At 40.7% G+C, this 19,184-nt stretch overlaps 1 protein-coding gene across 5 annotated transcripts in view; it reads right to left on the reverse strand.

The window, feature by feature from the left end:
• VEPH1 (ventricular zone expressed PH domain containing 1) overlaps positions 1–19,184 on the reverse strand; it is a 209,514-nt gene that overhangs the window by 136,071 nt on the left and 54,259 nt on the right. For all 5 annotated transcript variants that reach the window (XM_045852121.1, XM_045852120.1, XM_045852117.1 and 2 more), the window contains exons 5-6: positions 11,397–11,563; positions 4,415–4,624 (exon numbers count right to left, since the gene is read on the reverse strand). In XM_045852121.1, coding sequence (XP_045708077.1) covers positions 4,415–4,624; positions 11,397–11,563 — 377 coding nt within the window. The remainder of the gene's footprint in view (positions 1–4,414; positions 4,625–11,396; positions 11,564–19,184) is intronic.

Below are 19,184 nucleotides of genomic sequence, written 5' to 3' on the forward strand. Positions count from 1 at the left end.
ATGTAAATTAGGGCAAAAAAAACCCCATCCTGGAGGTAATTTGGGAGATAGAGAGAATAAGGATCTGTAGGGTTATTTTTTATTTTGTACGGCTTCCCTCCGCTGGGTGTAACGCAGATGGAAAGCCGTGATGCAGCTACTGAGCTGTGGAGCAGTGTGCCCACTCAGATGGGCCCTGATTTGAAAGACTTGAAAGACGCACCCATCAGGCTCCCCAGAGCCGGCCCTGAAGTTCTTACGCCGGCTTCACACAAGCACAGAAGGTGAAGCATACATCGCTTAGTAACTCGTGTGATTGGTTCTGGGCTGAATCTACCCCCGAGGCTGTCTCTGGTCTGTGCACCCACAGGAGACTGTTCTTCCTCTTAAGGATCAAATGATACAGTTTGCCAGAACCAGGCAACAAGGGAGGAAGGAACAGTGGCCTCCACTAGTCGCAGATTTTGTATTTCAGAAGTTGGAGCAAGCCACTCAAAGTTGAATTCGTTTTTCTGCACTTCCAAAATCTTTTAAATCTTAACAATAAAATCATTTGATACTTGGTACCCCTGAACATATGTGAAATTTTTACTTTGGTGTCAAAGAGAAAAAAATTTAAATGAAGTCATTTCAGACGAGGCCAGGATAGGACAAGGAGAGGATCCTAGGGCTTGGGGTCCCTGGGGTCCTACTGAAGCAAGAAAGTTGGCCGAGGGAACAAAGCCCCAGGCTCAACCTCAGCCCTCCCCTTCTAAGTCGGAACACTGGGCATGACTGGTAGCTAGATACCTGTCCCCTGCCCATTCCCACCCTCCCAATGCCCTGGGGTGAGAAACGGTTGAGACAAACAAAACTACTGTCAGCCAGAGCTGGCAGCCTTGCTGACCTACACTGCAGTTCTGAAGCCTCTCTGCCCCCCAGACCTCCATGCCGCCACGCAGAGAGGAAGGACTGAGACGAGATGTGCTGACAACTATAGCCCCTCACCCCCAAAGTTGGAGACCCCCACGAACCACCCTGTTTCCTCCCCTTGCCCATAGTCGATAAACACTTCCACCCAGACACCTTCAGTGTGACTAGTTGTCTAAGTTTGCCCACACTTCCTTCTTAAGTGTGTAATGGCACTTTAATAAATCAGCTTTGCTAAACCTCTCTGTCTTGCTCTGAAATTGTTTCCTGCACAGTGAAAAGAACCTGGACACAGCCAGTGGGTTAAGGCCCCCTTGGCCTCCCCGTGAGCCCTCTGGCATTACTATGACTGTCTCACATGCTGAACATTTCCATCTCTCATATATTCTCTTGTCCTTTTACCTTACAATAGACCAGACTCTCTAAACAGAAAGTGGTGGGGCCCTTTCAGGGCTGCTCCCTCTCTATGGCTGTCTCCTCCTCCCTAGGTGTCCACGGCCCCATACTCAACTTCTGCCCCCATGCCCACCAGGCAATGCACTTCAGTAATTCCGTTTCCATTTGCAAAGAGGTTAGGTAGAAATACACATACCTATATATCTTGCCTGTTGGTTTTGGTCCTTAGGGATATGGCTCCACAAGATTTTTAGAGAGTTGAATGCGTTCACTCAAATTAAATAGTTAATAGCTGTTTAGACTACTCTACTTATTCTCGGAACATCTGAGCTTTAGCATTCTTTAAAGTTAAAAGAAGGACTTTCTGAAGGTGATATCCAGGCATTAGAAACAAATTACAAGGGGCGTTATTCTTGAGAAAAGGAGCTTGACTGACAATTATAGGTAATTATATGAGGCTTATTCTAAATGAAATAGAATAAAGGAGTAGAAGAATATCAGCTGGAAGGGAGTTAAAGACATTATTTTTAAGAGAAAAAGGCCAGGGAAATGAAATGACTTGACAATCTGCAACAGGAACAGTCTGTGTCCGCCGTAATTCTTCCTGCCCTTCTCTCTCGATTAGCTGGGCATGTGGCCACCCAAAGACAGACTACACGTTCCAGCCTCCCTTACAGCTAGGTACGGTCATGTGCAGCTTTGTTCTATTTAGTCCACGGGATATAAACTGTCAATTGTGTTTGTCTGGAAAAGTCTTCCCCCTTACACCTTCCTGCTGGCCGAAATATTGACCTGAGAGGGAAAGATGAGGAGCCATCTTGGGTCATCAGATAGAAGCTATGTGCTCTCTGGTGTGCTCAAGGGTGACGGAGCAACCAAGGAGAAAAGCCCTGAGTTTCTGCAACATGAAGTTCTAGACCGACTGCCTTCCAGGCTTCTTCATGTGCAAGAGAAATAGACGTGCCTCTTTGTTCAAGCCACTGTTGTTCTGAATATTGGTGTTACTCTCAGACGCACCTAATCTAAGCTGCTTCCAGTAGTCTGGGAAGGTTTTAACTGAGTAGCCTGGCTTGACGGAGGACTGCAGGATGGGTGATGGAGAAGGCCTGATTCTAAGTTTAAGAGAGAAAAATGCTTTAAATACTTTATGTCGAGGGATCTCAAATACTGACCCACAAACAACTGCCCTGGCAGAGCGCCCTCTAAACCCAGAGTCCCGGGCCCTGTTCCTGGAGATTGCTTCAGTGGGTGTTCCATGGTGCCCGAGAACTTACACAATTAAAAAAATTTCTCACGGAATTCTAATATCCAGACACATTTGGAACTGTTTGCTCTAGAATTGTTCTCTACTGGGGAGCTGAATCGGAACCACCAAAAAATGTTTTTTCTCTGTCAAACATAAAAGCATCCACGGGCACGTGAGAATCAGAGATTGGGGCAGGGGGAGAGACAAAGACAGAGACAGAGACAAACAAGAGTATTTTAATATTCTGAATTCTGAAATAAGTGATTTTTAATGTTATTTGGATGCCCTCTTCTTTCTGCTCCCATCTCGTGGAGTCACACAAATGTCACCTCCTTGACCATATCCTCTCTTAGATTTGCTTTAGTTTAGAAAAACCTACAGTGACATAATGGTGATATGGCTAGTGTTTGGGATTTTCTTTTTAGTAGATTAGAGTTTCCGTGGGAAGTTTTGTCATTTCCAGTGTGCATTACTCCACTTTAATGAATCATGAATGTATTTGTGACAAAAAGAGCACCATTAAAGTACAGGAAAAGGACCCTTTTAAAAGATCCCAGGGCCTCCCACATCTGAGGTTGAAATCTTTGGTCCGTGAAAAATCTGTATGGTCAGCAAATTCAAACAGCTGTCAGCTGAAGTTGGCCTAAAAGAACTTGGGCACATCAGCAGGTTCTCCTGGCAACAAAGGTGGCGACGGCACGGGAAAGTGTTACCAGAAGGCAGATTGTGGCAGGCTCGAGACATTCCCCACAGCAATGAGTAGAAAGGGATTAGACTAAGCGGCACGTCCCTACCAAAGTCATCCTTTCACAAGATCCACCCTCATGCAGACAGGTGCAGGCTGCTTGGGAGCTCCGCTCTCCCACCTTCTCTGGAGAAGCTAGAGCAGAAAGCCCTCCACTGGGAGGGAGGCTCGCATTCACCGGGCTCTCTGCAAATCTCAGCAGAACCCAAGATCCATTTGAACACAACATGAGAAGAGTGTCAAGAATACCAAAGACCTAATTTCCAGCCGAGTCACCACCTGACCGGGTCTGAGTCTGGGTAAGTCACTTAACTATTCCAGTTTTAATTTTCTCCTGTGCAGAGTCAAGGGGTTGAACTTGATGGCCTATGAAATCTCTTTTAAGAATTGTACAATTTTACATTTACCTTATAGGGATCTATAATATATGTCAGTGGGTAAAAAGTAAAAGCTTCCTTCTATCAATTATATCTTTGCCTTTATTTTTAAAAGATAAAAATCCTAAATCCCAATATAAAATCATCAGACAGACAGGCATGTGTGTGTACACATGCATGCACACAACCTTTGGAACCTGAACTTCTGGAAATTTTTCCTTAGTCGCCTAATCCCCACGAGCTCTGATGGCATCCTGCTGGGCCTGCTAAAAGACCCCATTAAGCAAATATTTAGGCTAGGACTTTTAAACATCCACGAACGTTTACTTCACTCTCCTGAGTAACATGATATAGAGGGCTCAAAACATGCTTCGTACACACCCTTATTGACAGGATGGCTACGGGCTCTCATGAATAACATGTATCTGTCAGTGCTTATAGATGGCCTCCCGGGTTAGGCAGAACCAAGACCAAAAATGAGATGAAACTCTTTTATTGGTTGTTGTTATTAAAATGTGTTCTTGAATCTGTAATAGAGACATTTTAACCTTTTCTTTTTCTCAGGTGTTACTCTGGCAATGGTATCTTCACTTCCTGAACCTTCCATGTAGCCCTGCTATAATGTGTTCCTGATCCAGAGGCCACAGTCCAAGCAAAAGATTTGAAAAGGAAATGGGAACTCTCAGAGGTCCCAGGAAGAATATGTACAGGTCATACAGCTTCAATGGAGGGGAAAGGAGAGAGAAAAAAAGCCAGACTTACTTCATCCACATGCCCAACAGCTCCATAGATTCTTGCCATCTGTCCAATGAGGTAGGGGAATCGCTCACCAGTCTCTCTCAGCATGGGAAGAAAACTGTTCAAAGCCACTGGTTCGTAGCCTGCTATCTCTGTGAGGATGTTTAGGATGAAATCATTATGGGTCGAGTCCTTCAAATGCCCGATTAAGAAAGGAATACACTTCTGAACCACCTACAGAGAAAGAGGGGTGGGGGAGAGAAACAAGGAGGAAAATTAACTGAATCAGGATCAATCTGATATATTTTTATATTAAATCTGCATTCAACACATTCTGAGATGATTACACTTGTTGGAACTGAAGCAAATCTCGCAAATCCGGAATTTTAAATTTACAATAAAAATTAGAGGCTTCAGTTTCTTTTTCTCTTAATCTGTGCTTTGCTGATGAGGAGAAGTTTCTGAAGTGCTTCGATGCTGTTCTTCATAAATCAAGTTTTGATGTCAGGTCCTCAGAAGTATTATATTTCCTTCCAACCATCATGAAAGCGCCAATTTAAAGGACAAAGTATGTAAGAGATCTTTGATGACTTTAATCAAAGCCTTCAAATTGGATTAATATGGTTTAGAAACACTTGATAATAAAAATCAGAAGACAGCCTTTATGTTTTCTTTGGTTTTTCATTTTCATCACAAAAATATAATGAGATAAAAAATTATTAAAGTAAAATAATTTATACTATACTCCCAATACCTTAATATTTCTTTCTGCATTTTAATGGTTTTATGAATAGAAAGATGCAATCATTCATATTAAGGGAAATGTGAATTTTTTGTGGGATAATCTCTATGTTAATACACAGACATGTTGCCTACTGATAATTTAATAAATTGTTCTGTCTGCCTAAAATAAAAGAATTAGAAGAGACAACTTGTGAAAGAGTAAACAATATAAGCAAAAACTATTTTTCCATCCATACTTCTACTATACTTATTTCTTGTGTTTGTTGTTGATTTGCTTTTTTAGTTTGTTACTTTTCTGGTAAAATAAACTTGAAATGTAGCTTCCAGTATTAACACTGAGTCTGATGCACAGCTCAGCCTGCTGAGCTCACCGTCCACCCCCTGCTTCCCCAGACCTGCTTTCCCCACCTGTCTAGGCACAAGTGTCTCCTCTCTCTGTAAGTAACACCATTATCTGCTTGGAAACTCAAGCCAGAAATCTGGGACTCATTCTTGATGACTGACTGTTTTTCCCTCATCAGCAACCTTGAGTCCTTTTGACTCCACTTCCCAAGTATCCCACAGATCTGTCCACTTGCTTCATTTGCAATTATCCATCCATTCATGCATTCACAAATGTTTACTGTAAAGTCCTTCTTATTTGCAAGGTACAAATAGTCTAGGTGCTAGAGTTATAGTTGCTCCTGCCTTCATGAAATAATTCACTATCTAGTAAAGGAGACATTTAGTAAAACAAAAAATTATAACAGAAATGCATATAAAATTTATTAATAAATTTCACGCAGAGAAAATACAGGGTGCTGTGAAACTGTTCCAGTGTCCCAGTTTAGGCTAGGGGTCATGGAAATTTAAGCTGAGAGCACTGATCGAATCACTCTGCATGTGGCTTATTCCAACAGCTTCCTAACTATTGTCCCACCTACAGTCTTATCTACCCAATCCCTTCTCCACATGTGGCCACAGTGGTGACCCTTTCCTGCTACAATACTTCACTAATTTGCCATTGCTCTCAAGAAAGAGGCTTAGCATACCTTTTCTGAAGTGACTCTTATTCATCTTTCTAGGCTTATCTCCTCACCCACATGTTCTACTCTCTCCCCATTTGGGACTCGCTGCATATCACACACTTCATTCATGTTTAACTTTGTAAAGTTTTATTTATTTATTTATTTATTTATTTATTTTTAGAGAGAGGGGAAGGGAGGGAGAAAGAGAGGGTGGGAAACATTGATTTGAGAGAAACCTCAATCAGTTGCCTTTTGAGCACGCTCGGACAGGGGACCAAACCCACAACCCAGCCACGTGCCCTGACCGTGAAACTTGCGGGATGATGAACAACCAACTGAGCCACACTGGTCAGGGCTAAGTTTCCTTGACCTGCTAAGTGGTTCCTTGCATCTGTGATTTTACTCATGTGATTCACTTTGCCTACGATTCTTAATACTCCAATTTTGCTGGATAACCCCTAGTCATTCTGGAGGCCTCAGATTAACCGTTATTTCCTTATAAAGCCTTTCCTTCTCTCAGCCAAGTGCTCCTGCTGAAGCTCCCGTCATACCCTAAATGACTCTGAGCAGGTCCTTTCCATGATTTCTTCTTATTGCTTGTCTAGATGTCTGCCTTTCAGGATGTATTGAAAGCTCTACACAGTCAAGAATCATTTGTATTTTGTACACTGTTGTATACTCAATGCCTAGCACAGAGCCTGGCCAGAAGGTGAGTCAATAAATATTCGAGGAACACATCACATAAAGGCAAATGATTTAACCTTTGGATACTTCTTCATATGCGTGAATAGTTGTACCTAGTGTTTAAATGTATATACGTCATGTGCCATATACAGCATAACGAACTGAAGCATAAGTAAAATTATCCCACATGTAAATTTAAAATTTATATTCATATCTAGTACTTGTGGAAGAAAGGACTGGGCTAGTTTTAAACAGAACAGATGAATGAACAGTTCAATAAATGCTGTTTGTGCTTTGGGAGCAACTGTATGTGCTTAGGAGAGACCATGAGAAACCCCTGGCACATACAGCAGCAGCATCAGCCAGCCACTCCGGGTCAGGGCAGCACACTTAACCCAAGGCTTTTAGGAATGGAAACTGCTTACACATTTCCTGCCTCATCCTATAACATTCCATTTCCCAGTCCTCACTCTTCATGTCCTATTCCTGGCACACCAAGGTCCCTGTGACATGTGCTTCCAGCCATGCCAATTTCATTGAAATTCCACTCATACACCCCAAGTCATGCAAGAGTATATTATGTCTGTTGCCTCATAAAGAAAAAGAAGAAAAGAAAAAAAGAACAAGAGAAAAAAGGGAGAGAGGAAGAAAAAAGAAGGTTCAAGGCAAATATATATGCCTGACCAGAGTTGAATGCATGAAAGAAGCAAAGAGAAGAGATGCCCAAACAATGTAAACAAAGTGATATCAATTTTACCAATCAGACAAAAGTTGATTACTTGCTATCGTTTCCTGATAATTCAAAGTTTATTACAATGGTGACAGAAAAGATGGGTGTATCTTAAAGTTTATCATACATGTGGTAGAGAAGTGGTGCTTTGGGCTTTAGAGAGATTATTCTTGGATAAGGAAGAATTTTATTTTCCAAACACAGGGCATTTCTTTAGTCTGGTCTCTTCAGTGCTCTCCTCCAGGATCTGCCTCGTGTCTCGGGAAAAGCCTGGCCTTTGCTGAGAGCAGAGGGGCCCTTCAGACAGTACGGATGCCTGGCAGAGGGCAAGCTGGCACGGCCTTTGTTCAGACCATAAGCCCCATTCCTTGGGCCACTGAAAAAGCTCTCAAACTGGCCTCCTAGCCTAAAGTATCTCTGCTTCCTGTTCAGTCTCCTCACTGCCATCACAGTCATTGTCCTAACTGCCTACCCCCACCCCCCACATCATGTCAATACTTCAAAGGTCTCCTGCAGCCAATGGCCGGAGTCCCAGTACCACAACATTCTAGGGTCTTCACTGATGGGCAGATCTGCTGTCTTTCCCCCCATGGACACTCTGACTCAGCAACAGGCCACCACTCACCCACAGTGGCTGGAACACAAAAAGAATCTCATACTTTCAAAGTCCATGTCAAATAGCTGTACTTTTGGGAAACCTTTCCTCTAGCAGGACCTAGGGCTAGAGTACACATGGAGGCCCGAAAACCACACACTTAAATGTTCAGCAGCTTTTAAAAAAATGTTTTATCCCTCTACCTGAGATATATATCCTTATAGCAATTTTTGGCCTCCATAGAAGGAACAGGAAGAAATGACACCTAGCTCCCACACCTTTCTGTTCCCTTCTCTCCCTACCCCTCCCTGGCTTTGCCCTGCAAGGAGTCTCCTATGCGTGTATGTGGACACTGCAGCCCACATATGATGAGCTCACAGCTCATCTAGGCCACCCCTCAGGCCTGTGGGGTCACACTGTGGGCATGGCCTGTCCTTGAGAAAACAGACCCAGGTGACAGGCTTGTACAAGCCCGGAAGCAGGATGGAGATGTGTATGACAGGGATCCTGAGTTACTCGGACAGTGTTTAGTAGGTGGGGGAGTAGATGGGAACTTGGAACAGGTTCAGATCAGAACCCTCTAGAGCAAGTAGCCTAGGGAAGGGTCCTATCCCTGGCTTCTCTGGTTCTTCCTGAGCAGAATTGATTACCGCCTTTTTTTCCTTCCATAGCGGTGTGCAGGCAAGTTCAGTACCTTGTCACCGAACTGAAGACCTGTAGACACATCTCATCACCCCAGGCTATGGGCACCTTGTGGGGAGAGCCACCTGGAAACGTAGCACCATAAGTGTTTCTCCCTACAAATGGACTTTGAGGATTCTCTGGAGCTTCCAGCCACGAATCAGTAGCCAGGAACTGCCTATCTTCACCGAGAAAGGATGGTTTCCTGAGAGAGGGATTCCCAGAGGGCAGCGATGATGGAAGGGGACCCACCTGCCCCACCAGCTACATGAAAGTCCACAGGCCTATGGTTGATGATGAAGCTATGCTATGCTTGCAATCTCATGGTCTACTCAGCCGTACATAGAGAAGATGTTTCTTTCAAGGGCCAGCTCTTGACCCTCCAGCCCATGGAAGCCAGGTTATCACCAGTCACAGAAGGTGGGTAGTGAGGGCGGCATTCAAGACAGCGTGAAACTGTCCTGCACATTGCCCTCATTGGACAACCCAAGCACTTTACCTCCAAGTTACAGAGCACTGGTGCCACTTGTATGCAGAAAGAAAACCTCCACTTTAATCCAAATCTCACAAGGTTAAAAACCTCTTCATTTAGCTTCTTGTTTTATCTGAAATTAAACGAACCATACTGTCATCAAAAGCCTAGTCCTCATTTCTGGTTGTTGCCATGAATTTCACTCTCCTCTCTCAGTAAACCCTTTCGCTGTATTCCTCCCATTCCCTTTGCCTGCTGTCTAAGGAACAATATAAAAGAGAGGAGATGAATCGGGCACTCCCTAGCTCACTGCCAGTGCATCTCAGGAGTTGAGGGTGAGCCCATGCAGAGCTGATGGCTGAAGGAGGCAAGCAGGGGCTGCTTTAACACAAAGGGGAGCATTGATGGGAAACAAAGGGTTGGACGGTTCTCCTGCCATAACTTCTTCCCACCAGTTAGGATCCTGGCATGTCGGGTGTCCGTTAACATCACTGTGACTGCTTCCTCAACCCTTGCTTCTTCATTCTGGCATCCACACTCCACACCCACAGTTCCTGCAGGAATCCGTATTCACTCTCCTCTTTGTTCAGTGCAGTTCTCTTCCTCTTGTCTACCTCACCTTTCTTACTACCATCTTCTGCTGTGGCCCTGGAACCACCATTTGCTTTACCAGTCACAGCCTTGCAGCCTCATTTTTTTTTTTAGTGTTCTGAGGTCAAAAGATCTCATTGGTCAGATTTAGACTGGGTTTACGATGTAGTTTGGGCTGACCTGCAGGGCTTTGGAAAAGTTATCTAGCCAGGGTCAGCCTGCAGAAAAAAGAAGCCAAAGCCAGGAGTCAAATCTGAGAAATAGGAAATAGAGAAACTGTTCTGTTCAACATTATTTGAGCTTCTGGATCAAGTCTCATCTGAAGGTTTTTTTCCCATCACAATAGTTAATAAATTCCTTTTATTGATTATACCACTGTGGGTTGGGTGTTCTGTTACTGATAATCACAAGCATCCTAATTACCATATTTTGCCCTGTACAATGCACATTTTTTGCCCAAATCTTTGAGGGAAGAATAAGGATGCACATTATACACGGGTATAATGATTACACACCCTGGGTATAAGAACCCCGTGTACAATGCGCAGAAGAACGTGGGTGTGCACTACTCCTGGCAAATATTGTATTACAGTCTTTTAGTTGAATCCAAAGAATGACAACTACGTAATTTGCTAGTTAGAAAATGAGCCTTTGCTCTCAATGCAGGCTGATTTCCTCATGCATCAAGGCAGGCAAAGGTCTTCTCCTCGGCTCTGCCTGAGACACCAGAGATTCCTAGGACTGCACGGCCACACTCAACCTGAATAAAGCTGTCCTGAAGCGGCTACAGATTTGCCCATTTGTTGTGTTTTATTACTATACCTGTGATAGTACTTTTGTGTGTCAAATTCATTAGGTCAATGGGTGCCCAGATATTTGGCTATGCATTATTCTGGGTGTCTCTGAGAGTGTTTCCAGATGAGGCTGGTGTTTAAATCAGTAGAATGAGTAAAGCAGATTGCCCTCCCCAGGGTGGTGGGCCTCGCCCTGTCCGTCAGGGGCCTGAATATGACGTTTTGAGCAAGGACATAGGTCCTCTTCTATTCTCAGACTGGAACTTAGACCACCATGCCTCAGGTTCTCAGGTTTTTGTACTTGCACAAGAACTCACACCATTAGTTCTCTTGTTTTTAAGGTCTTCAGACTCAGACTTGAATGACATCCATCACTTGCTCTCCTGGGTCCTCAGCCTGAAGAGGGCAGATTGTGGGACTTCTCAGCCTCCATAATCACATAAGCCAATTCCTCATAATAAATCAGAAAGGCACACATGCACACACAAATCATATTGGTTTTGTTTCTCCGGAGAAGCCCAAGACAGTACACAACTTTTGCCATCACCTCCTGACTTTTATGATTCTAGAAAAAGTGGATGAGCACTTTCATTTAAAGATGGGTGTGAACAGACACATGAGAGAAGTAACCTGAAGTGCACACCCTGTTCACTTAGCCAAAGACATGCCTGGCTGTGTGGACCATCAAGTACATGATGTACTCTTTACCTCTGGTTGCTTTCTCTTTGCAGCTACGTGCAAAAGCCGTAGGAGATGGTATTGTTCTGGTTGTTCCAGCTGAGACATCAAGGCCAGGAGTTCTGTCAGGTGTCTGTTAATTGGATGAGGCTGTTTTTCATACACAGCAGGTAACACCCTCAACAACATGGCATTACCTGTCGAGAAAACAATAAAGAGAATGATGACTTTATCAGTCGATGAGCGCTAGAAATAACATTACTGTCAGTGCAATAACCTTTGCACTTACTAAATAGCATGAGCCGATGTCCAAGTCTTCGGCTGAGGTAACATTGTACAATGTTATCCGATGTTATACTTATTCCGAAAAATCATGAAAGCACAGTAAAATGATTCCATAAAAGGGGATATTTTATGAAATGACCAGTATTATTATCTAATGAAAACTTATCCTGAGTAATGCACCATGGGGAGAGAAGAAACTCTGACAGTAATCAGACCACACCCTTGAGAAGGAAACAGCTCCGAAGAATCGTCGATGAGAACATTTGGATGCCGTTTAAGTACAAACTAAGCAGTGTCATAAGTACGAACCTAAATGAAACTGAACAACAGAAAGTAAAGTGCAGAGGAATATATTCACATTCCTGAGAAATACCAGGCACATGATTTAGACAACAGACATATGGAAACTATGCCTTATTTTTATGAAGAGTTAGGAAAGTAGCAATGCAAATGTAAATCCCCAATTTCTGCACTATTTCAAAGGAAGTTTAGAATCGGCTTCTTTGTCACATGTGATTTGCCTCAAAGACATGTATGAACAACTGGATTTAAAATGGCAAAATCTCAAGAATAAATATCACATAAACTAGAGGGATTTATCTGCAAACAACATATGGCAAACATCTGCCTATCACTTTATGGTATGGATTTTTTTCTCAGAATCCTCTCAAGTGCTGAACTGTCTCAGGAGAACTGGTTCCTATGGATTTCTTGAACAAGAATTTTCTTGCCTGTATTTACTTTACATTTGGCTCTGTATATAGAAAATATACACAGAAAGAATCCCATAAACCATGATTACACATTTGTAGACCTTTATTAAATGGTGGGGACAAGCCCGTATATAAAGGACATTTAGACTTGAGAATAGAGAAAGGAAGGTCAGTATTTTCAGAATGTCAATGACTAAATTTAATGACAGGCTGATTCTGGATCAAACTGAATATGTTTGAGTTATAATAAATCATGAGAATTTTTTTTTCACATGTGGTTCATAGAATTAGTCTCAAACAGATTTTCTCAGATATCCACAGAGTACAAGGTGTTGGAAATATTCAGGGTTTTCTTTTAAAGAAAATGTTATGTCCAATACCATATGATCTCACCTTTAACAGGAACCTAATCAACAAAACAAAGAAACAAGCAAAATATAACCAAAGACACTGAAATAGAGAACAGACTGACAGTGACCAGAGGGGAGAGAAAAGGGAATTTCAGGGGACATTGGGAAGGGTTCATGGGAACAAACTTAAAGGACACATGGACAAAAACTAGGGTGAGGGTGGTAATGGGAAGGCAGTGGGGAGGGTTGGGTGGGTGGGCTGGATTGGGAGTAAAAGGGAGAAAACTATATTTGAACAATGATTAAAAAATGTTATGTCCATTGGAAAATATAGTTTTATTTTGTTTATTTTTACCAAGAGCCTTTCCTTAAAAGATCAGGAATTTTGAATGTGTACAGGGCACATTGCATCATAGAGTTTAGTTACGTAGAAGAACTGACAAGGGCCTGACAAGCTTGGACAAGGGCCATGATGAACGGGACTGTCGTTGGACTCGGAGACAGGAAGCCGGAGAGAGGGTTTTCAGTGCAACACTCCCCACACGCCCTGGGGGCCTCAAAGGGGAAACCCCCAGATGAGTCAATTTTCAGCTGACTTGAATTTCGATCAAATAATACAAAAATAAACGCTTAAGAACTTTTTTGAGCTAGAAACTGATGAAGATGCTTTGTAGGAATGCATAAGAAATTTTTTTGAGTTTGAAACTGATGTAGAAATTCTATAAATTCTATGAATGAATTAGTATATTCTTTTTAATTATGAAATATTCCCACCATTAGACGAGTGCAGACAATAATATAGGAAACACCAGTTCATCTAAAACCAGCTTTGTCACAACTTGACCTTAGGCCGTGATTGCTTCCTATCCCGTTCATTTCTTTTTCTCCCAGAGGCAACCCCCACCCTGACGTCGGTATTTACTCATCTTCATGAATGTTTTTACACTTCAGTTGCATGTGTATGTAACAATAAGCATTTTGTAGTATGACTTTGCAATGCTTTAAATTTTATATCAATAGTGTCATATTGAACATATTTCTTTGCAATATGTTTTCTCCCCACTCAACATTATTTTGAAGTTTTATCTCCAAGAAGCTCTCCATTTATTCTTACAGCTGTATAGTATTCCATTGTATAAATATGCAAGAGCTTATTTATATACTCTATGGTTGAAAGATATATTATAATTATTAGTTGCTTTTACGAATAGTGCTGTGATTTTTATACTTATTTCTTTGTATATAAATGGAAGATATTCTCCAGAGCACTGTTTCTGAGCACATTGTACTTAGAAATTACTCGGGCAACTTATTAAAACCCAGATACTATCTCAGCAGGTTGAGGTTAGGGCTGGAGAATCTGATTTTTTACTAATTTCTAAGATGATGCTGATGGTCCTTAGACCACACAGTTAAGTAGTAAAGCAGTGGCTATGTCCTTGGGAATTAAGTTTCTAGATCTTCTAAAATTTCTTTGCAAAGTGGTTGTAGTAGTTTTCTATTGCTACCATAAGTAATTACAAAAAACTCAGTAGTCCAAAATAACACAAATTTATTATTATGTATTCCTATAATGCGGATGGAAGGCTGGTGTGAGTTTCACTGGGCTAAAATTCGGATGTTGGAAGGGCTGGGCTCATTCCTGGAGGCGGTAGGAGAGAGTCTGTTTCCATGGATTTTCCAGCTTCTGCAGCCCACCAGCAAGCAGTCTTTGGCGTGGAGTCCCCTTTCTGCATCTTCAAAGGCATCAGCACAGCATCTCTCTGACCCTGCTTCCCTTATCACACTCCTTTCTCTGATTCTCTCTGCTGCTTCCCTCTTCCCCTTTGAAGCACCCTTGTGATTACACTGAGCCTATCTGGATAACCTAGGACTTTCTCCCTATGTTATATGACAACCTTAGTTCCACCTTCAGTGCAGTAAAACATACCGTGTTCACTGGCCCTAAGGACTAAGATGTGGGCATCTCTTCAGAGACATTATTCTACCTGCCACCATGACTGTAACAATTTACCAACATGTTTGTGTTGCTCCGCATCCTTGCCAACATTTGGTCTTGACTGACATTGTTTTTTTCCACTCTGAAGGGGTGTAAGATGATATCTTATTTTTTGTTTTAATTTTTATTTCCTTAATTACTTGTGAAGCTGAACACCCCTCTTTACACATTTACAGATCATTTTCTCTCCCGTGATTTGGCCATTCATACCCTTTGCCTATTTTCGATGGGGATGTTTGTGCTTTCTTACTGATTTGTAGAAGTTCCTTATTTCATCTAGACACCAATTTTTTGTTTATTAGTTTAAAGTTGCAATCTTAATCTAGTTGATTTTTTAAATTTCTTTACTTTATGGTTTATTTTTGTTGTTATTAAGAAATCTTTCTTTACCTTAAATTCATTTAAAAAGTTTTCCTATATTTTTTCCTAGAACTATTATGGTTTTGTTTTTATATTTGTCTTTAGTCCATCTGGAATTTACTTTTGTCCATATGAAGAAGGGGTCTAATTGTATATTTTTGCATGTTTATTATAAAAAATGTTTCCAGATCTGTTTATTAAGTAGTCATCAATTGCTTCCCTTCTGATTTGTAATACCTCTTTCCAAAATAAGCTTTCCTATGTGTCTGGGTCTGCTTCTATGTATTTATCATAACTTCACCAATTTCACATTTTCTTAATTATAATTAACTTGATAATAAATCATTATATCTCAAAGGGAAAATTTATTTACCTTCTACTTCAAATTCTTGTTGGCCCCTTTACATCAATTTTACCATTAATTTGTCAGCTTCCTTGAAAAACTAGGTTAGGGTTTTATTTTTTCCACATTAAATGTATAGACCTATTTGGGACAAAGTAGTGAAACAGCTTTCCCACTAAAGAACATGATATACCCTTCTATCCATGTAGACTCTTTTTTGTTATATCTTTCAATAAAAATGTTATGTTAGTTGTAATTTATGTGTCTTTTATTAAATTGATTCATAAGTATCCCATATTTGCTGCTGCTATTGTAAATGGAAGTTTTTTTAGAAATATATTTTCAGTTGTCTGCTGGTATTAAGAAAGCAACTGATTTTATGTTGATCTTCCACTCAGCAAAACTTGCTCAGCTCTTTTATTAATAGTCTGCCTTTAGAGTTTCTTAAGTTTTTCGCATATGGATAATCAACTCAGAATACTTGATGACGACTCTGCTCTGTTTCCTTCCAACCTTATTCCTTATGTGGCTTATTTTTGTCTTACTTACTGGCTGGACCTCCAACACTTTGAGGAATAGGATCAGGGTCCATGAGTATCCTTTTGTTATTCCCGTTTTCAAGATTATGTTTCTAAGGATTCACTATTTATGTATGTATATGTATCTATAGATTTTTGGTATTTACATTTTATCAGTCTAAGTTTCTGTTTCCTAGTTTGAACATGAATGAATGCTGAATTTTATTAAGTAAATTTTCTGCATCTGTTGACATGACTGTATTTCTCCTTTAAACTGTTAATGTAACATTTAATCAATCTTGAGATCTTGAAATAAACTCAACCTGGTTATGGTGTCTTTTTATGCATATGTTGCTGGGTTTGTTTGGCTAACATTTTATTTAGAGCTTTTGCATCTTTGTTCTTAAAGGACACTGGCCTGAACTTTCTCTTTCTTGAACTGTCCTTATCTCTTTTTGTTGTCATACTTACTAGACATATAAAAAATTAGCGCATTTCTGCACACTCTATTCTCAGAAACAGTTTGGATAAGATGGCAAGTATGAGTTCCTTGAATTTTTTATTAAACCTGCTTATAAAACCTGGGTGAAGCTCTATTAATTTCAAGTCAAACTTTAAATTATGTCATTTCTTTCTGTACCTTTTAGCAGTTCTTTTTTTCTTTTCTTGATGTTTGAGCGATTGGTTATGACTGAAATGGACTTGGTAATGAGAGAGCTATGTTAAAATCTCCTCCTGTAACTATAGATTTGTCAGTTTTCCCTTATGATCTTGTCAATCTTGGGTATATATTTTTAAAAACAGTTTTACTAGATAATTATGATATATTATTCTTGATACTGTTTCTTTTGTCACAATTTAATTAGTCTCTTTTGCCTTACATTCTATTTTTGAGTGATAATATGGCCGTGCTAGTTTTCGATGCATGTGTTCCATGCGTTCTCCCGGCCCTTCCTTCAGTTCGTTACTTACAACATTTCCAGATTCTAGAGCTTTACGTGTGGCTCTAGGAAGTAACATGCAGCTGGGGATTTAAAATATATATACCTATCTGACAACCTTTGTCTCTTAACTGGAAAGTTTGTTTTATTAGTATTTATAGTGATTACTGGTGCATTTGGATTTATTGTTACTACATTATGTTGTGCTTTTCATTTATCTTGCTTTATGTTTTTCTTCCCTCCTTTACTTATTTCTATTGACTAGATCATGGTTTTTTTGTTTGTTTTTCTTTAATTTCCTCTGTCCCTTCTATTTGGATGTTCTATTTCCTTTTGATTTGGGTGGTTGTTCTTAAAAAGAGAAACATTCTTCAACTAAAAGAGCAAAATTAGTTTCTCTCCATCATCCTCCTGAACAACAAAAGGATTTTAGGATACTGTTGAAGAGTACATTTTGGATTATTTTCTTAGCTTTTGCTTCCAGCTCCTTAATACTCTCTTCAGCTTCGCCTACTTTGCCATTTAACCCAATTTCTTGAGGTTTTTAAAAAAAATTCAATTAACTTTGTTCTTTTAATTCTAGAAGTTATACTTGGTTCTTAAAAAAATTCCACCTAGTCTTTTTCTTTTGATGTCTTATTCTTTGGGGGGGTTTTCAATTTCTTCTTGGAGATCTTAAAAAATTAAAACACACTTATTTTCTAGTGTCTAGCTGATATTTTTTTTTAAAATAAACTTATTAAGACAAGCATGTCTAATACTTTTAGGCTTCTGCTGATTGTCATTTATAAATGATTGCATTTCCTCAAATGTTTAAATATTTTTCACTGTGAATTTATTTTTACAGTGGCAGATAGCATACCTTTAAATCTGGAGCACATGTGAGGGTAGATCCCAAATCACAAATTCTGAGGGATGTTGTAGAGCTCCATCAAAGAGAAACATGCTTACTTTTCACTTCCTGGTGCTGGGGCAGAGAGTAGGGCTATGACAGAGTCTGGCCTTAGATGAGGGTCTCACCTCTAACTCCCCACCCTGGCTTAAGCTTTCATCCCACATGGTTACTAACATGGCTGTTACAGAACCAATGACCTCACTGCAGGGGTGCTCCAGCATTAGCTCTTGGGCTTACTCTTCTGGATTTGGTTCCTTTTCTATCTTTGGCCCCTGAATATTTCCCTTATTTGGGGAGATGCTTATTTGTACTTTTAAAATCAGTAGTATAGCCCTGGCTAGTGTAGCTCAGTGGATTGAGCGTGGGACTGCGAACTAAAGGGTTGCTGGTTTGATTCTCAGTCAGAGCACATGCCTGGGTTGTAGGCCAGGTCCCCAGTTAGGGGACATGCAAGAGGCAATCACACATTGATGTTTCTCTCCCTCTCTTTCTCTTTCCTTTCCCCTCTCTCTACAAAAATAAATAAAATCTTAAAAAAGTAAAAGTATTATAATTTAAACACATTTCTAGGTGTTTTGTGCAGGAAAACCTTCAATATATATAGACTTTCACATATTGGCAGAAACAGGAATCCCTAAATTCACTGTAAAAACAGGATTTTTGACTCTAAGTCTGGTGGAAAAATATAATTTACATAGAATATTAGGTTATTAAAAACACACCTAAAATCAGTTTATTCCACTCCACAGCTCTTTCCCATTTTAGGTTTAACAGTTATGCTGTGTTGTCATTTAACAAGCGTGTTTGGCTGGGGACCTCAGGTGGTTAGAGCACTGTCTGGATTCACCAAGGTTGTGGGTTAGTTCCAGGGTCAGGGCACATACAAGAATCAACCAATGCATGCATAAGTAAGTGGAACAGCAAGTTGATGTTTTTTTCTCTCTCTCTTCCACCTTCCATCCTTCCCTCCCTCCCCTCCTCTCTAAATCAATAAAAAAAAGTGTGTTTATACAGTATAGTTGCAACTCCATAAGGATTAAAGATGGAATAACTAGAAACAGACTTGGCTTCTAGAGCCATGGAAATTCCAAGTTGGTTTATCTCGGAATCAACGAGTAACTTTTCACGGTTTAGACCTGCAAAACTGCTTACAAAGAAAAAGTGAAAAAAGTTTTCTACATATAAGAGGTTGTGAAATAATAAAACCTCAGACAAAATACTGAAATGATGATCTTGCTTTCACATCTCTATGCCTGCTGAATTACTTCTCCCCCTAACCCAACTCCCCTTCCTTTCATCCTTCAGTGCTACCAGTTCAAGCTACAAGATAATCCTCAGGGGCAGAGTCTTAGCCCAGTCCACCGCCGGGCCCCCCCACCCCCAACTACCGCCCCTTTCCCCTCTGACCCTCCTC

This window comes from Phyllostomus hastatus, unplaced genomic scaffold (assembly GCF_019186645.2).
Source record: "Phyllostomus hastatus isolate PE091 unplaced genomic scaffold, TTU_PhHast_1.1 phas_contig_86, whole genome shotgun sequence".
In the NCBI taxonomy this organism is placed as follows: domain Eukaryota; kingdom Metazoa; phylum Chordata; class Mammalia; order Chiroptera; family Phyllostomidae; genus Phyllostomus; species Phyllostomus hastatus.